This window comes from Hippoglossus stenolepis, chromosome 3 (genome assembly GCF_022539355.2).
Source record: "Hippoglossus stenolepis isolate QCI-W04-F060 chromosome 3, HSTE1.2, whole genome shotgun sequence".
NCBI lineage: Eukaryota > Metazoa > Chordata > Actinopteri > Pleuronectiformes > Pleuronectidae > Hippoglossus > Hippoglossus stenolepis.
Window position 1 is genome coordinate 30,044,345 of NC_061485.1, and position 20,491 is coordinate 30,064,835.

General features: G+C 42.2%; 1 protein-coding gene across 4 annotated transcripts; it reads right to left on the reverse strand.

Annotated features, from left to right (window-relative positions):
- Window positions 1–6,325: 6,325 nt before the first annotated feature.
- Window positions 6,326–11,361, reverse strand: fezf2 (FEZ family zinc finger 2). Of its 4 annotated transcripts, none has more exons than XM_035150520.2 (6): window positions 11,177–11,361; window positions 10,733–10,894; window positions 9,588–10,448; window positions 9,224–9,358; window positions 8,997–9,129; window positions 6,326–7,097 (listed from the first exon to the last, which is right to left on the reverse strand). In XM_035150520.2, exons 3-6 carry the CDS (start codon window positions 10,335–10,337, stop codon window positions 6,847–6,849), a joined length of 1,269 nt encoding a protein of 422 aa, XP_035006411.1. In that variant the 5' UTR covers window positions 10,338–10,448; window positions 10,733–10,894; window positions 11,177–11,361; the 3' UTR covers window positions 6,326–6,846. The 4 variants fall into 4 exon arrangements, with proteins under 4 accessions (XP_035006411.1, XP_035006422.1, XP_035006393.1 ...); XM_035150531.2 differs by having other exon boundaries at window positions 9,588–10,453; XM_035150502.2 differs by having other exon boundaries at window positions 9,588–10,543.
- Window positions 11,362–20,491: the final 9,130 nt, after the last annotated feature.

Here is a 20,491-nt window from a genome sequence, read left to right on the forward strand (position 1 = left end):
CTGTGTGCCAGTCATCGCTGGTGGTAGATATCTTGAATGCCCAGGAGTCTGTTTCCTGTGATATCCTCAATGGCCGGCAGTTTGTATAACTCCTCTTAGTCATTTACTGCTGTAAGCAGAAGAGTTCTCGTACCAGACTGCGATCCAACCCACCAGCAAGGTCTCAATGGTGCACATGTAGAAGTTGTGACAATGCTGGTTGAACCCCTGACAAGCTTTCTTGCCTGTGTTGTCTGTGTTTTTAAAGTGTCCAGGAGAGGTCTTCAGTGGGGTCATCACAATCAGCATCACAGATATGGATGGGGTAATGATGAGGCCTATGAAGGTTGTGCCGTCAGAAAACTTGATGTTGATGTTGGAGCTTTACTTGGCAGAAGAGTTGTGGGTGAACAGGGAGAACAAGAGGGGCCTGAGTACATAGCCCTGAGGTGCACCCGCGATGAGGATCAGCAGGACCATCTACCAACTACCAATTCTGGTAGTTGGTAGATGGTGTGGAACACTGAGCCATAAGTCACAAAGACAAGGCTTCATCTGTGGACCTATTTGGTCTGTAGGCAAAATGAAGAGGGTCCATGGTACAAGGAAGGAGGGAGCAGATTTTGGTTTTGACTAATCAGTCAAAGCACTTTGTGGAAGCATCAAACCATTATCATGACTTTCCTAGAGAATGTTGCTATAGAGAGGGAAAACCGCAGATTCTGGAAGTATGATGGATACCTTGAAGGGTGCATGGACCATGGACTGACTCAATAAGAGGTTAAAGATGTTGGTGAATAGCTCTGCCAGTTAATCAGCGCACACCCTGAGAGCTCAGCTTGGGATGCCGTCCGTCCTGGGGTTTTAGCAGCTGTTGACCCTTTTGACAGAAAATGTTATGCTGGCAGTTTCTATGGTTAATGTTAGGACCTCCCTGTCCACACTTGGATTATTGGCAAGCGCTAGTTTTTTCTGCATTAAACCTGCAGAAGATGGACAGTTGTTTGTTTGTTATTTTTACACAAATGGTATATTGAGTGTATTTATATAGCGCTTTTCTTTTCTTATTAACCACTCAATAACACACACACACACACACATTCATACAGCGCTACTATATATTGTGCTTTTTTTATCGCACACCATTCACACACAATGCAATTTGCAAGTGCAATTTGGGGTTCAGTATCTTGCCCAAGGACACTTTATTTAAAGAGGCGAGGATCAAACCATGGTCCTTCCCCTGTATAATTTCAATATATTGTATCCTAATAGCCAAAATGGCTACTCAGCCAGTACCATCAATTTCACATGCTGAATATGATTGCATATACTGTATTTGCATTGTAATCAGAGACTTGTTGTGCTGGGTCTTAGGCCAATTTTACGCTGCTTTCGTTGACATCCAAGTTCTTAGTATATATACTAGAACATTTTATTATGGCCCATATGCAACTTCTGTTCACTGAACACAGGCTCATCTCTACAGTGTAATCATTTCTGATGACGTCTTAAAGGCAAACACTGTAAACACACCTGTCACATGCCCACCATGGTACTATTAAACCCAAAAACTTTTTATAATGTCTATGGGCTAATTGCACGGCACAGCTATGCTAACGATGCTTGCCGCTGAGTAGGTATAATGAGAGTGTTCTGGGTCTGGGCTACTAAAGGGAGCAGCAGCCCTGAAAAAAAGTAGACAGAAAAGTAAAGTAGAAAGAAAACTGACATTTACGTCCCACTCAGAGGCTCTGACACTGAGAGGAGCACTAATCTGTGAACGAGACGAAAATGATCCAGTTTAACATTAGCTAGCAGCTCACTCTCAGGTTTACCCATTTAGAAAAGACCCTCATTTTGGTGTAATATGTGTGTAAGTTAATGAATCCATAGTGCTTTAACATTCAGCATCAATTCAGACTCCTACTGGTTTAGCTTGTTAGGTTTAGCAAATTCATTAATGTTCAGTTAAGTACAAAACTAGCCGATATATTAGCAACAAGCAACATAATTGCATGTAAGAGCCGAGTTGTAAACAGTACTCTCAGTCAACAGTGAGTAACTCCCCTTCTAAAAGCTACTGGTTCAGTCAGTGACAATAATTATTAAAGATTGCCAGTTCAGAGTTTATTAAAGATTGTGTCATTTGGAAATGGGTGTGTGTATTTTGTACTTTCACACATCTTGAGTGTAATGTCACCATGTTCAGTTCAGTTCCTGTGTGTTGTTTTGTACCCTTTCAAGCTTGTCTCCTCAGCTCAGCTCAGTCCTTAGCATGGGAAATGAGACTTGCAGCATGTCGAAAACAAGCACAAAAAAGGAAATAAGATAGTAAAAAAAGGGATTGTCTTCCTGGTACGGTGAACGCGACAGATTGTTCGCTTTTAGGCACATGTTTAGTGATTTTATTGCAAGCATTATTACTATGTTTAGCCATTAAGGCCTTCCCTATTAAACTACAGAGCTATTCTACATGTGTTTTGATAGACACTGAATTCCCTTTCCAACTCCGGAGTTGTGCGATATGCAATAGAGCTCTATAGGATATTCCTAAAATTGCTATATTGATGTCCTACACAGTAAGTAATTCATTCAAAAATACCAGAAAATAATATTATAATTTTTCGAAATTAGATCTAAAAAATATATATAAATGTTACACACATACACATACACACACACACACATACACAAAGACACACACACACACACACACACAATTCCGAACCTCAAGCTACAGACAAGGCAGACAGAGGGATGGAGGGATGGAGGTCAGAGAGTGGAGTTTGACAACAGATCAGCGATGAGATCTCCCTCCCTGCTCAATTCCCAGCAGCCCATCACTTACCCTCCCAGCCACAAAGCACCTTCTCCTGGCCCATTGTGCCCTTGATATGCCAAGGCAGACGGGCAAGCATGCAGGGACAAGCTGCTCGCCGCTGTCTTTAAGACATTCTGATGAGGTTTCGGTGGTGAAAGATTCAGGGTTGACTTTGTAAAAGAATCTCAATGAGGTGCAAGTGAATGCCGCGGCTGTTCCATTTTAATCTGTGTGTCCGGCCGCTTCTTGAGTGGCTCATTTCCATGCATCACACCCTGAATACCGGAGTGCCTGACACATTCTGATTATACTTTTAAGCCAAATCAAGGCTTATGACGACATTTCCTTCAATAAGCATAATGCCAAACTTGCCCTTTACAAGCTAAATGTGTTTTTCAACAGAACATCTCAACATTTTAAAATTCCATTGTTGCCCATTCCATCCTCTGTCCTTTCATTTGAAGCAGGAACACAGCCAACTAGTGAAGAGAAGCCACTGCTCATTAACCCCTCGGTACTTTACAATGAATCCTGAAGGCTCATTGTGCCAAACGGCCAGTTCTTCTCAAATGGATAGAGAGGTGGGTGGTGTGTGGGAGATTTGGCTATCTTACTCAATGACATATGCATTGTCTAACTACATTAGTTTTTCATTGGTATTTAGCTCCAACATGTCAAACTATTGAGTTTTCCTGATTCTTCTTTTATTTTATGCAATATGCTGTAGGCGCACACATACAAAATAACCTTCTGGGCCTCTTGTTTGTTCTGTTTGTGAATTACATGGACATGGACATGTAACTGGACTGCCTGATCTTTTTTTCTTTTCTTCATCTGTTTTTTGCATGTTGTCATTTCACTGGCATATTATTATTTATAATACTAATAATAATAAAGTTGTGCTGAGCAGCTTGTGTCACGTGCTTTAGCTTTTACATTGAGTGGATATTCTCACACTGGGGATTGCAGTGAATAAAAAGCCTGTGTTGCTGTGATCCTAATGGCTGCAGGTTATCACATGTTGTGGGAACGTTGTCGGCTGCTTGTTGCTGTGACACAAACTGTCACCCCTCCACCCTCTTGTAAAGAAAGAAGCAGCCAGCGCGGGGACATTTTAATTGGAGTTTCATGTGGGCTAAACTGAGGGGAAACTGATGTAAGTTAACATTTGGTAGACTTAATTGGTCCTTTTCTCTCCCTCCTCCTCGATCGGGCACTTAACGCGCCGCTGCCGAGGCTTCGCGCTAATCTCCCATTTACAATCAATTCAGTCCGCCAGACAAAAAGTCCGCCTCTCCTATTCTTCCCTTCCCGTCTCAAACGAGCTCCTTTGTGGGCCCGTAAATTGCTTGAATCCCCGGTGATCCCCCCGGTGGCGCACGGAGATGTCCTCATGTTGTTGACGGCTGATTGGCGCGCGCTCCCGCGTTCGCGCGTCTCCACCGCGGCCTCCTGCCTCTAATCTCCCCCCGCGTGGGCGCGCCTTAATTAAAGCTCCCGTTCGTCAATGAACGTGTTTGTGGATGTGGAGGCGGTTGCTCAGATGCTGGAGGTGTGGGGGAGGGAGGAGGAGGAGGGAGGGGAAAAGTGCAGAGAAAAGGACAACCTGCTCGCCTTTAGGTTGTTTACTGCTCCGACATTGTTGTTGTTCATGTCCCGCAGCCTGTGTGTGTGCGTGTGTGCGCGCGCGTGTGCGTGTCTGTGTGTGTGTGTGTGTGTGTGTGTGTGTGTGTGTGTGTGTGTGTGTGTGTGTTTCTCACCACACTCATTGTTGGATAACAGTAAAACGTACAGGCTGATGATGTGGAACATCATTTCTCCCTCCGTGTGCTCAGCTGCTGCTGCTGCTGCTGCGGAACAGAGAAGGTGCAGTGGGTGGATTCTCTGCCACAGAGGAATGTTTGAAGATGATCAGACCCGTACGGCATCGAGCTCGTGTTAGTTTCTGTGAATGTGCGGGTTTACCTCACTGAGACATTCTACCATTTCAATTTCCTGTTTTCATTCTACATATCAGGGTCATCTTCCAGGCTCCCCTCTTCCCAGGAGACCGTTTTTCTTCGTCACTTATACAAGTTCTCGGATGGTGTTGGAATTGTTTGACTTGTTTGTCATTCACCACTGACACTTTGAGGATTAAACAGTTAAATTTAAAAAAAAATACAATTCACTTTTGAACTAAATTAGATTTTTTTAAACGAACGCATACAACTTGATGGAACTTTGCAACAAAGCAAAGTTAAAAATCCATCTTGGAATCAATTTCCAATGGTTTTTTGGACCGATAGGTTGCGAGGCTCAGTGAACAACAGAGGGAAATACACTGTACATTTAATTTGAATGTTACTGGAGCTGCAGTGACTGATACCGCCAGGAAAAGTCATTTTTCACGGTACAAAGCAATTTCACTTTATTGAACAGATTGTCCACGAGCTCTTTAGTTACTTTTATTAAATTGGACATTTCGGTAGTTTTGCCCACATATGTTCTGCGCCGTGTCTCTGGTGCACACTGAGGAAATAGGTGCACCGGGCATTCATCTGGCACCGTTAGCCCTGCCAGGCTCAGGCCTGTCCGACCTGCCTGAGCGCTAATTGGCTGTTAATAGAAAGAGCGCCATTTGGGTGCACGGATCTGCCTCTCGACAGAATGTGTGCAGGGATAATATTGTTCCAGGAGCCGTGCCGAGAATAACTTGTGCTCTATTAACGCAGGGGCCCAGATGAGGAGCTGCGGCCTGAGTGCTCCATTATCTCCTGTTCTGATGAGCGGCTTCGGATGCACACATACACACACATACACACACACACACACACACACACATACACACACACACACAGACACAGACCCAGACACACACACACACACACACATACACACACACCACCTCCTCCACTATCAAGCCTCCCGAGGCCGTTTATCTGGTTAATGTAATTCGCTTTCAAGGGCCCATGTTATCTCTGATCATTACGTCGGAGTCAAGTGTAAATGCGGCAGTATTAAGATCGTGTCTGTCAATAAATGGTGAAACAAAGTGGCTGCAGAGCATACACTAGAGCCAGCCTGTGTCTATATGTGTGCTTCTAACAAAACTACAAAATACAACACCAGCAAAGCTCAGGACACTGATGCCACAAGGCCTTAATATTGTGGCTTTTTTTAAATATACATTTTAATATAATCATCATCTTGAAGAAAAAAGCTCATCTTTGTGGCCTAGGCTGAAAACAGGTCAACGTGTCTAATAAAAGGGAAAAGGGAACACAACAAATGAAACAGAAAGAAAGTCAAAAAATATATCACCAACTGCTCACAAGTCTCAGCAGATCTTTCAAACGTTGCTACTTTTAATGTTTGGTCAATTTGTTGTCACTGTGTATTTGAATTTTCCGATTTGTGCCCTAGGTTGTCTTTGCGCTTATTACTTTTTCTGGAAATTTTTTTTTTTTTTCAAATGTTTTTAAATATAATTACCTGCACCAGTCAGCTAAAACCCCACACCAAAAATGTCTATGGTCAGTACAACTTTCATCAGTTTTATTTTCAAATGCCAAAAAATGGAAACAACATGGCTCAAACATTCAGTTTTCATTATAACTTATAACTTACTCATTCACATTAACAGTTGTTTATCTGTGAAATACACAACATGGTGATGCATTCCCCGGACAATTCACATTTTAAATATCGTTTTTTCCATAACCTATTATTTACAGTTCCATCAAGGAGACAGACGATTGATCCCAGTTTGTAACTGGCAACGCAGGATGAAATTCTGGACAGAAAAACTATAATATTCCTACAGTATGGGACCAGTGTTAAGTGTATATTGTTGTATCGTCATCTCTGGTCTTCATTCCCTACAGTGTCACTGTTGATACGAGGGTCCTAAAAGTCATCAGATTAGAAAAGTTTTTGTTGAGGGCTCATTTCCAATTTGATTGGACTGCCCCACCCTCTCCTTGGACTTTTCAACAGGGCCACAAGAGCCGGACATGAGTCTTTCTGAGGCCTCACAGTCCCAGGTGGGCTGTTTCCTCGGCTCAGCTCTGCAGCTGTCTGGAGGCCTCTGTGGCCGCAGTGTAGACATTGTCATGCAGCTTCCGGATGTGTTTCTTCAGGTCAAAGTTGCGGCAGAAGCCCTTGCCGCAGGTGTTGCAGGTGAAGGGCTTCTTGTCATTGTGTGTGTGCATGTGGAAGGTCAGGTTGTAGATCTGGTGGAAGGCCTTGTTGCAGATGGAGCACTTGTACTGCTTCTCTCCGCTGTGCGTCAGCTTGTGGTTCTTGTAGTTTCCTGGAGAATTAAAAAAAGGAAAATAATCAGCACATGCATAAGAGGACGGGAGGACTTAATACATGAAGACATTTATTTGAATGCAACAGCAGCTGCTGTAGTTACAGCCTTGTTATTTTAAGTATTGCTTATTATATTGTTTAACCTATAAAATGTCATTATATGACAATAATCTCATCTTAATTTCCTGGAACCTTAAGCCATATCTTGTGCAACAGTTCAATACCTAAAATGGAACAAAAAAAATAAACAACAAAAATCCAAATCAGCCTTTTGGTATTTTAACTAATAACAAAACCTCTGACTGATGAATTCAGCTCTAGATCCAAGATACTTGTTGCATGTGAACAATGTAAAATCTAATTATTCGCAATTATTAAAGTAAAGAGTTTAATTACATTTTCACAATACATGAAAATGGCAAACATTACACAAAAAATGAATCTTTCTCTTCAAAAATTAAATGGAATAAATAAAGTGGAATCAGAATTAGAATGAATGAAGTTTTGCACTGACACAGACCAGCAGCTTCACTGCTGCCTCATGGAATTAAAAACACCCATTCATCAGAGATGACCTGTAGAAATGATAGAGCTATAAAGCGCCATGCAGCTTCTTATCTGTCTTGAGATCATTAAAAGATGCAGAGCAATTCTCTTTGACTTTTTCTTAAAAACCAAAATATGTAATAATAACGGAGATGATGCTGTTGTCAAGAGAAGCTGAACAACCAAGCAGCACGTCTGGATGAAACGAGCTCACTGCTGACACAACGACCGAAGATGGACCGTTTTTAATGGAGCGTTGAAGAGGACAGTGAGACCCTGTGCAGTCCACTCGTCTGAGAAAGTGAGGATGAAAGAGGCCTTATTTTCCTCGCTTTTCTCCCCCCCACAAAGGTCAACAGTTCACGGTGAAGTTAGAGCCCCGTCTGTCCCTCTGCTCGGCCCAGCCTTCATTAATCAGGATTTTGTGTGCCGGAGTCAAGAAGTTGTCAAACTTTGTCAAAATCAAGCGCAGCGACAACGAAACAAAAAAGGCCCGATTCCCAACTTTGCCGGGGTCTCGCAGCTGACCCAGAGCAAATGCTGCGTCTTGAAGGGAGAATTAGTCCGTGCAAAGTGACATGTCCTATTTCCACTGATCGCTTCATGCTCATCGACGGGGCCTGCAATTATTTCCTCTTTCATTACACTCACAGACAACCGAGAGCTGCAGCATATGGTCATGCTTTCAGCCCCGATCCGATTTATTTCAACACACGACGAACTCCGCAGATTCCTTCACACGGATGTTTTCACTCTGTTCCACAGCCCGACTGAACCCTCACAGAAATATCAGCTGCCTCGAAAAAGAAATCCTCGTGCCAAATTAAAAGAAACAAAATACGGTATAACGATCTGTATTTTTTTTTTTTGTATCTACACCTCTAGTAAAAGTATGCGGGGATAAATAGCAACACATATAATTATAAGACTCAACAAATAAATTAGCAAACTATAAAAAATAAAAAAACTGAAAAAGAGATTTCTACACTGATGGAAAAATAATTCCAGTGACAAAAATGAAGTAAAGTGAGATCACTTTCCTCTTTGTCGGAAATTGTCTTTGTCTTAAAACAGGACGATGAAAGGACAAATCAAATTTTTTAACATATTCGTTTGGAATAAAAAATAAATATGATGATCTCTTTTTTTAGTTTTTTCTCTCGTCATAAAAATACACAGAAGGACGCAGCAAAATATTAAATCAAAATTCTATTGTTTTGGCCTTTTAGAGCGGAGACTATGGCAACGAAATATTAGAGTTTAATGATAATAATGGTATGAACTAATAAGGCAATGAAACGGTGTGATCTTAATGCTGTTGTGAAGAAGACATGAGTGATGGGGACTGTACCTTTCTGGTGGAAGCCTTTCCCGCAGAACTCACACACGAACGGTTTGTAGCCTGCGTGGATCCGTACGTGCGTGTTGAGCGTCGAGCTTCTGTTGAACGCTTTCCCGCACTGGTTGCATTTATGGGGCTTTTCCTTTATGGAAAAAATATAATAAAAATAAAAGTTAAAAATCGTTCAAACGAAATGCGTTGTGTGATGCTGCAGCCGACAGATGAGTGCTGTGCACCTGTGTGTGGATGATCTTGTGCCTGCACAGCGTGCTGGCCTGGCGGAATCCTTTGCCGCACACTTTGCACACGAAGGGCCGGGCCCCGGTGTGCACCGGCATGTGTCTGGTCAGGTTGTAGTGCGCGTTAAAAACCTGCGGACAACACAAACCCACCGAGGTTATCATTCTGAATTAATGTGACATTTTTTAAGTGACAACATATCAGAGAAACGCGGATACAATAATTTCATTTATTTGTGTTATTTTTTCTTTTGAAGAGAAATGTTCGTTTTAAAAGGAGAGAGTAAGATTCCTTTTTTAATTATTTGATTAAAAAACGTTGAATCAAAATGTTTCAATCCAACTCGTGTAAGAACTTTACCTTTCCACACACTTCACACGTGAAGTTTTTGGGTTTTCCGTCTGCGGCGCCGCTGCCGCTCACTTTGCTGTGCGTCTTGACGCCGTTCTTCTCTGCGCTCAGGCCGTGGTTCTCCTTCACTATCTGGTCCAGCTGCCCCGGCAGATGCTCCTTGTGCGGGTACTGAGGTGTGGGCAGTTTGTCGGCCCCGACCGCTGCCAGCTTGGCGTTCTCCAGCAGCAAGAGTCTGTGGTGCGCCGACAGAGAGGCCTGTGCCTGCGGATTGGACACCCAGTGTCCGGCCAGCAGCTCCGACTGCTGGTACGCAGAGTCCAGGTAGTTGAGATAGTAGAGGGAGCCGCCGCTGGGCACGGCCACGGCCTGGTGGACGACCTGCGGCTTCACCACCCGGCTTCCCGACGTCAGCAGCGGCTGCTTCAGACTCGGCTCCGCTTTGCAGCACATGCCGCAGTTCCCTTTGCACGGAGCGCCGCAAAAAGTTCCCCTGAAACTGGCTCTCCACAGCTCGGAGTAGTTCATCAGCGCCTTGGCCTGGAGGTCGTAGCTGAAGGGCTGCAGCGGGATCATGCAGGGGATCGGGCAGCAGAGACCGAGCAGCTTCTTCCCCTCTGCCCGCTCCTCCGCGCTCCCCTTCGGCTCCGAACTCTTGGACATGATCCGGTCTATGGAGAAGGCCAGCGACTTGGGAGCCGCGGACGCTCCGGTCCTACCGCAGGACATCACCGTCTCCAGCGAGGCAGAACTTGCCATGTTGTTGTTGTTGTGTTCGTGTTGTTTGCAGCAGCAGAGCAGAACTTGGTGTGAGCAACAACTGGTGTAGTCCGAGCCGCTCCTGCAGCTGCCCCGCGTCTTTTCACTCTCCTGAGCTCCCAGCAGAAAGGACAGGAGGACACATCACTTTAATAAGCACCTTGCTGTCACAGTGTCACGCATTTGCATTCAAATGGCCATCCCCCCTGCAACAATAGCATCCAGGGGTGATGGATTAATGCTCATTAACTAGTGCACACAGAATTAACAGGACATTACAGAGCTCGTTAGGGCAGAAGAAGAAGAAGAAGGAGGGAGAGAGAGAGAGAGAGAGAGAGAGAGAGAGAGATGCAGTGATGCGGTGGAGAACGCGGGAGCATGAAGCCGGAGTTTACCTCTATTGGTCAGATGTGTGTGGAGAAGCCTGCTCTCTGTCACATGTTGGCAGCGGCCGCTCCTCCTCTGCACGATCACTGTCTCCTGACATCAGCGGCACCCAACTCCTCAGCGGCTGACAGGAGGCGACTTATCAACACGCACGTCACTGACACGCGGGCCTGTAGAGGAGGGGCAGTGATTTATATCTGACACCTATGGTACCTACCTGCCACTCAATATTCAACTATAGTTCTCTCGGGAAAATGGTGGAACATGTTTAAATATTATGCTCAAAGTTGCGTCTCCATCTTTTAACAATCATTTGAGCGCTTGTATAAAAGTCTTCCACTAACACAGTAACCTTTTCTTTTTCACTTTGGGATTTATTTTTTTTCCAGGAGAAAAGCTGCTAATCCTCGGTGATGGGATCCCTCCTTTTCCACGCCGGCTTATATACTTACTCAGTGTTGGTATAAATTCGAGGACGTCCAATTTCCACCTGTTTAAGAGCGGAGACTCCCTTTGGATCCCATTAAACGTTGTTCCTCCAATGCCCTCTATTCAAAAGAAGCAATTTTCCAAAGCGATTCAAGGCTCAACTCAGCGCAGGGAGGAGGGAAAAAGGAAAGAAAAAACACAGGCTCTTTCACTTTTAGCCACTAAAGCACTGCGTGAACCTGGTTTTGTGTTTTTTTTTTTTTTTTCTTCCTGAAATGGAGGGACGGATTAAAGAGGGGAGAGAGAGAGAGGGAACAAGAAAAGACTTAGCTTGGTCAGAGGTATACAAGGACAAGTGAAAAGAGAGGCATTTGCTCTAAAGAGGCATACAACAAGTTTGCTGGAATCCACCGTGTTGTGTGGGAGCTACAATGAGCAGCAGACTCTCCTCTATTCGCCACAAGGGCCGCGTTGAATTCATGTGTTCGCAGGCCATTTTACCTGAGGGAGAGAGAGGAGACATTCATGCTGCTCCACCACCAAGGGCGAGGGAGGCTGGGCTGTATGGACACAATTAGTTCTGACATTATTCAATTTCACATGGTATTTTTCAAATCATCATTTTAAATATTATTTAGCTACAGTGACATTTTGGATGAACACGTTGTAGCATTTGAGATATCTGTCACATTGACACCAAACATTAAGCTTTATGACCCATAGGCTATATATAGGCTCAATATAGATACAGCTTGTAATAAGAGGGGTAACAAATAAGTAAATGAAGCAACGGAACAAAAAAAAGTGTGCAGACCCTTTCCACACTCAGGGTTTATAGGGTCTTAAAGAGGCAACTTTGTTTTACAGTGCAGTTATGAGGCCTTTTAAAGGAGGACCTGCAAGCGAGCATGCCAAGTTGAGAACTGATTAATAGACACTTGCTTTGTATTTTTAACTAACCCTTAATTCATCAGGGAGGCCCAGTGGGTCATTAGAGAAAAGGTTTACACAACATCTGGACCAAGATCCAGCTGCAACTATACACACTAGTTGTCTTATTAAAGTGAGACACATTACAACATTACAATAAAAAAAAAAGAGGCTCAACAACTGATCTTTCACACTTTGGCAACCCATAATTTGTAAATAAACTTAAAAATATGAGCAAGTCATTTATATGACATTTCTCCCTATAACCATTAAAGATTTGATTAGAGAGTCAGTCTACAAGTTCCAGCTTCATGTTGCTGTGTTGTTGTATTAGAGTCCTCCATCGCTTTACACTGTCAGAGACGGAGGGGAACTTACTGTCCTGTCTGAGCTGCCACACACTTCACATGATGCTTCATTATCATCATCACACCTTTGAGTGAAGAATTCAAACCCTAGAGTTTGTGGCTATCAAATCTAAACATTTTAACATGCACAAATTTACCCATAAGTCATCTGGACATTTAGCTTTACAATCACTAGAATTTCAAAATTGGAATAAAAAGGCAATCATTTTAATGAATGTGTGAATTTAAACACGGTTGGCAGCACAACAATTACAGATGCATTGAATTACCATATGTTGCCATATGCATTAGGTTTTATAGATTTTATTTTGTGCGCTTAAGAAGAGAGTTACTTAAAAAAAGTCTAATTTCACCACTGACCTTCGGTTTTTATATCACAGAATTCCTGCTCATCTGAATTCCTCCCACTCTGCTTCTAGCCACTGACGGTTCCTGTTCCACTGTTGGTGGAGGAAGGTGACGATTCACCTCCAGCTCTATAGACTTAGTGCTTTACTTAGCACAGCATGTCGCCGTCCTATAACACTAGATTTCCTATTAATAACCTTAAAAACGTCCCTTGTCTGTTTTGTTTTACACCTGCATCCCAGCATGGAAGGATTAATGCCTGTTGTCTTGGTGCTACTCATATGGAAATGAGGTAGAAATACTCTAATTTGAGTTTATTCAGGCACAATTGCCAGCTCATCCACACAATAAACATTGATCCTATTGCTGTAACCCAGGCTCTTAGCTCCACCAGCAATTAGCTCAGGCATTGATTTAAGGGACTCTTGCCTCTTGCCTGCAGGCATGTGAGGGCCAGCATTCTGTCTGGATGGAGCAAACCCTTTCTTTTCAGGGCCAGTCTTCATTTTTTTCAATATAACATATTTTAGATACTGAATTTGGACCTAATGGCAGATTTTTATGAGCTTACTTTTCAAATCAGACTTTTTATTGATCCTTCCACCTACAGTCTCTGAGGAGAGAGGGGATTTATTCCTCTCATTCTGTTTTCCATCTTTCAATATTGTAAAACTTCTCGTCCTGTCAGAGGAAGGCCCAGAATATAAATCAAAGGTATACATACCCACTTTAATGATTACAGGTGATATATAAGGCCTACTATATATCTGTTGTCTTTAAACCATCAATTTATAAACAGACCTATGGAGCGTATGAAAAAAGATTGTAAAAAGGTTGGTCTTCATTTTGAAAAGCTGACAAATGAAACACTTTTATTATGAAACAGCTTATTCTCTCTCCTTGGAACAACACTGAGATTTGTGATGCATGTGCAGGTGTAGTGCAGTGCCTTCATTATATCAAATGTAAATTAGTCTTGAGTTTTTAACACCTTCCTTGGTATTTTTCATACTTGTAAGAGTTAATGTAGCCTGTCTCAAAATAATTGACACCACCGTGATGAAAGGAAAACTCCTGCTGCTTAGTTTTCATGAAAAGGGCTGTTTGGTTATCACATGACCTATATGGTTCTCTGGTCATGCAACAGATTGTACACAGGGCCAGCGATCAATACCCCTGTCTCTGTTCCAGTATTTGTCAGGCTACTGTTCACGAGGCATCAGACCTGATCAGACTTTTTCTTTTGTTTAAATACTTTAAACATTGATACACCTCTCTGTTTATGTTCGACACTATATTTTCTTGTGAATGTTGTGAATATTGTTATTTTGTTGACCTTCTTTGTAACACTTGACATCTGTTAAACTTCTGTTCATTCTGGGAGAGGGACCCCTCCTCACTTGCAGCTCTCTCTGAGGTTTCGTATAGAGTTAGGGGCAGATGTTGTCACACCTTAAGCCCTCTAATGAAGCAAATTGTGATTCGTGAATACGGGCTATCAACAGCAAAGCACTGGTTTTGTGTGGATGGAGAATGGAGTATACCCACAGATTCCCCTGTGAAATGTTTCAGGGATGGTGATACAGGTGCATGATTCACTAATGAAGTCATGGAGCACATCTTTAATTTTGTGGACTTTATTCACAGCACACAATTTCGACAACACTAGTTTAAACCCTCCTATTATCTTTATCTTTTAATATGACTGCTTTCAAAGTTTATATTCCAAACAAAATGATTGAAATTATTATTTTTGCTTCAATATGAAATAACTAACTGTACCATAATCAAACGTGTGTCTGTACTTATATATATATTTTTTATTTATGTATTTCTACATTTATTTTTTATTTCTTTATTTCTACATTTCTTTATTTCTACATCTATTTATTTAGCTCTCTATTTCTCTATTTATTTATATTTGTGACCCTTTTAATTAGGTTAATTATGGAGGCAGGCTTAACTCTGCCTAATTCATATGGGTATTTCTACATTTATTGACACATTTCTGTATTTCTACATTCTCCTTTTAATTAGGGAGGTTGGCTTACCTCGGTTTAAAGCTGGATTGGTTATAGCGCTGTGATCATCAGATCTACTACTTCTGTCTTGAGTTGGCCAGGACACATGAGCTTTGCCTGTAGCTCAGCATTAGCTGCTTGCTGCTAAACAAAAGTTCAGTTCTATGTAGCTCTGTACCAGGTAACGTTATGGATATTTATGTTTGAGATATTGCAAAAACGTATAATGGAGTTGAAAGACTTCTCTGTCAATCTGCTCCACGGACACTCAAGGTGTTTGGTAAAGCAGTTATTTTTTAATATGATGATTAGCAATTTTTCTGTGTGACTTGTGACATTGTACAAAAAGAATCAATAAATCTCTCAATTTTAAATCATATTTATCATGCTGAGGTCTCATCAGACTTTATTAAACTTTATTAGTATCAAAATCAAAGCCGTGGTTTTGTGGCAACACAAGTGTAAGTGCTGATGTCGTGTCCAGCAGTCGGTCTGTCTGCTTACTTCCTTCCTCTGCCCTGAAAGAGGAAGAAAAGTTTCTGGCAAGGATGCCAACGAAGAGGAAAACCTGGTGTGTCAAGGCGATGTGGTATGTTTGTGCTGGGAACAGCAGAACTGACTGCTTGACTGGATTTCTGCGTGAGTCTTTTTGGCAGCCTGGGCTTCCGTCCTGAAGCACTGTGGAGGTTTTTTTCAGCCTGTCATGTGTCACCTGGCCTCCCGAACACCAACTCCACCCACCACCCCCTCACTGCCATGTGGCCTGTCACTTCCTGGCCTCTGGCATTGCACGCAAACAGGAGAAGTTTGCCTTTGATGCTTTCTGCCAGAAAACCTTTGCATGTGGTTCATGTTGAGGAAGCGTCTGTTTTAACATAAACTAGGGCCTTTTCTAAACTTTAACAACTAGTTTTGTTTCCATAGCTTGAGCTTTTGCCAGTAAGGCCTTCTGACTCCCAACCACCTTTGATATTGGACATCTGCTGATACGGAGTCCAGTCCCATTCTCAAACACATCTGCACACACAATTGACCTGGGATAGATATACATGTCAAATTGCAGAAGATATGCATTATGTATGTGACACAGTGAAATAACAGAAGCCATGTTACTATTGCACATTAATTTAAACACTAAAAGTGCCGTTCAAAATGTTAACACTGAAAAGCTACAAAAGATATGAATGGCAATCCAAGTGGGTGAATGTGAAACTGAGAGAAGTGTCACTCACTGCTCCGTTTTGTTAAGATTGTACAGTTTTTTGAGCAACCGTCTGAATTATGTTAGAGCTATATCACTTATATAGCTATGCTGTGGGCTTGTACCTTTGCTGTTTGTGAAAATGGCCAAATTGAACCTTTAACTCAAGGATTCAAATGCTGAGTTATCTTCCTCTTGAAAAAAGTAGCGGAACAATGACCTCACTTTACAAAAATGTCCAAACACACACACACTTGTGACATCCCGTGTGTGTGAGAGTGTATTTTCACCAGAATCTCTTTTCTTTCGCTCAGTGTGGCGCTGTCAAGTTAACAGACGCTGGTTCAATAAAGCAACCACTTGAGCAACCTGCCCCTCTGTTCACTTGAGTCTTCTACCCCCACCCCTCAACATTCTCCCCATGGGCCACTTTTACGCTCCAGTCCCTTTTTACTCTCCTCTGCACACACTTTTTTTTCACGACCCCCTGTCTTCCCAGTGGTCGAGCCCAGTCCATTGAATGCCAAGATTTGAGTTTGCATTTGAAAACATGGAGATTAGTTTTCCCCTGAGCACCTCTGATTTCATTGGCCGCGCAATGGAGGTTGCATTTAGGCCCCACTTATTATAAGACTTAACTGCAGACCTACAGGGACCATGAGGGACAGGTGGTGGAGCTGTTATAGGTGAGCACTGTGACTCACTCCATTGTATGACTCAGTGTCAACTGTTAAAAGTGAATTTAATGTCTGGTCTGTCTTGGGAAATGCTGCATTTGAACCTTGTTGTAAACACACTGCAGCACTGCTGTGAGCCATAGTGAAAGAAACAGTGTATGGCTGTGGCTCAGGGGATAAAGCGGATTGTCCTCTAACCAGAAGGTCGGCAGTTTGATCCCAGTCTTCCCGATTCCACATGCTGAAGTGTCCTTGGGCAGGATACTGAACCCCAAATTGTGCCCATAGAAAGTGCTGCCCATAGATGCACTGTATGAATATTTGTGTAAATGGTCATCAAGACAGAAAGCTCTATGTGAATTCATACCGTTTACCATTTTCTTTAAACGCTTAATTTTCTGAGGTGTTTGATGGAAAAATTAAAATAATGAAGTTGATGCTAAATTAATATGATATGAATTCAAGGTCAACGACTCCTGAACCTCCAAATTTGTATTTTCCGAGAGAAGAAGTATTTCTCTGGGTTGCTGGATCTATAGCAATACTACAATCTGAACAGAGGTGTTTCCTAGAACCAATCATCTTTGGTCAAGTACAGACATTAGCTACAGAGAGTAGTTTCATTTTAGCCATCTCCCTTATACAGTGGTGTAGTGGTGCCCAGTGGGTATACACTTGAATTATGCTACAGAAGAAACCTGTCCAGCAAGGGATAAACGTGTAAATGTGATTGTGACATGTTGCATCAACACTGGCCCATAGAGTAGACTATAGAATGAGGCATGATACACAACTACATGAGAACTACATGATTGCCCATTTGGAGTCATTCCTTAGACCTCAATCATTTCACACTTGAGCATTGGACAATTATTCTCTCATTGTACAAGTAGTCTATGGGCCATTAGTTCCTTTTGTAAAATGTCACTTAGAACCGCTGATTTGCAACAGGAAGTGTAGGCCAGAGTGTGCCACTAATATCAAATTAACATTATTAATTAACATAAGGGAAAGTTTGCAAATATTACTTGATAAATGTTGCCATTTTCAAATGTTACAAATATTACTATATAATAACAATAATAATAATAATAACTATTTATAAAACGTTAATACATTTTATAACTATTTATAAAAAAGTAATTTTATTAAAAGGGCTCACCAATCATCATCCTCTCTGATGTAGGTGGGGGACTGAGTGGGCGCTGAAGTACCATCACTCCCTGAGCTGCTGGCTAGCAGCACCCAGGTCGTAGCACGGGGTCCTTTCTGCTGAAACCGATGTTTGGGCAGCTCTCTTCATGTTTGAATTTCATTAGAGGACGAATTTAGTTGCAGTTTTCAATGAGTTAAACAGGTGGTCAGGCAAAGGGCAGGTCATATTTTTTCCCAGGAGGACAAACACAGACATGACCCACCCTACCCTAACTCTGATTGGCTTACCCTGATATTCTTATTCTAACTAACCAATCACCACTCAATCAACGAGCCAACCAACAATGGCAACAAGTACTAATCAGGGGAAAAGTACGCTTTCACTGTCCTTGGAAAAAATAGTCTGAGAGCACATTAGTGTATGATGCGCACCACAGGTGATTCAGAGGTGGGTTATGTTATGCTGATTGAAAAATAAGTGGGTATATGCCGTATGCCTTTGTATACCCTGCACTACACCACTGCCCCTAATTGTGTGAGGCAGACCTGATGCATTGTCCTTATTTCTGAGAAGACAATGAGTTGCAAAGTGTGCTCTGGTTTCTTTTTTTCTTTTGTTGTCACTTTATTTGTATTCAGCTAAGAAAGCAAACCTGAAATTAGGATAATTAAGGAAAATATAAGTTGTTGTTTCCTCTGTACTGCTGCCACAGTTAAAACATAAAATGACTCAACTTCCTTTAACAACAACAGTTTTTGGTTTGCTGGCATCTTGTGTCACTATGTTACAGCACACCTTGGCATCATTTTGTTAGTCATAAGGGTCTCAGAGAAGGCATTTGGAACTGTTTGGCCACAAGAGAATTTCATGCAAAGGGCATTTTGTTTTTTATGACTGTGACCCTTTTTATCATTTCTGCATCAGTGAAGGACTGAAGCAGTCCTACATGATTTCTTCTGATTTATTCAATTCTTATAGATCAACACAGGTGAGTGTGTGTGTGTGTGTTTGTGTGCAGCCTCTGGCTCTGCAGTGAGTAAGTTGAAGACAGCCTCCCTCATAGGTCCTTTGGCAGTGATGAGGGAGAGAGGAAGTCCTCTGAACACCAGTGCACATACAGTCCAGCAGCAGCCAGGGGTTTTAAACTCACAAAATGAATTGCTGCTGCCACAGGCTCTGGCTGCAAAGACGTACATGGTTCGGGAATGAAGGCCTAATTGTATTTGGCAGGGAATATGCAGATGATGCATTCCTGTCCAAATTCATTCAAATCTTTCAAATCTCAAAGGTCCATTGACAGGACCAGCTCAGGCCTTTTTGGAGCCCTTAAAATGGAATTCTTCTATGTAAAGGTATTATGGTACAGTCACAATGTAGCTTGGTAATAGTGTCATAGATCATATTAAATGGCAAGGTACATAACACTGATTCAGCTTCATCTCCAGGTCAGCAGGGACATTTAACCAATACAATATGTCACAATATAGTATCAATACGGTTAGAAAAGTAACTGTATTGCTACTATATTGAGATGCACATATCCATGTCCTAAGCAAAATAAATGTTTTAAATGTGTTATTTTAGAAAAAAACATGATTGATCAGAATAACCTCAATAAAAGTGCAAATCTTAAATTAATACTTTTTTGCCAATAAATACACATGGAAGAGAACGTCAAAGACAAAATTGTTGCAAACTGATTTGTTTCCCTTTCCCATTGATACGTTCAGCAGTTCCAGTTAAAGTTTGTGTGTATGGGGAAAATATCTGGTCAAAAGAGATGTGCACAATCAAATGTGCCAGCAGGGGGGAGGATTAACTCCTGACATCCATCTAATAATAACAGTGGCCTCAGCAGTCCCTCTTTAAGACTGTGATACTGTTGATCCCCATATGGGCTTTTACTGTATACGACCATGAAACAGGACAAACAGTCCTGTGTAATATTCATCCCTGAGGTATCACAATCTGCCCGCATTTCTTGCCTGAACATTGTGCGAGATTGCTTTAAACTGTAAGCCATTCTTTTCATGGAAAAGATCTAAAATTAATCAGCAGGCTTGTTGTCCCCTCTTAAGGCCACGATAAGAAGGTTTTGGTGCAGGGGGAGGCGAAACATAAGAGGCTTTGGGGGGCGCTTTTAATAAAAGGATCTGACATCTACCTGCCCTCTCAAATGGCAGGCAATTTTGACACTTCTGGCACGCAAAGCAGCCACATAAAAATAAACACATCTCCTGGGCCTGTAGGCCTACTCTGTTTACGTTTAAGGACACAGTGGAAAGCATTGTAAATTAAATGCCTCTTCAGAACAAATCACAGGGCAATTTATTTGGCAGCTTGAATGTCTGCACACGGGCTGATTTCTATCTTCATCTTTTCATTTTCCTGTTGTCATTATCCACACGTATCATGTCGGAGACGGTTTGATGGAATCAATGTGTCGGAACGGCTTGTTCTCACATCCGCATTAGCACACGACTCCCCGCAGTACAGCAGTGGCCTGTCAGCGCACAGACTCAGGAACAGTTCTCACCGTGATAGTCAGTTGGAGATTCTTTTTATTTTGATACTGTTGTCATTTCCCATTTCCCCACTTGATTGGAGCTTAAAAGCCAAAGAAGCTCAGATCGTGCC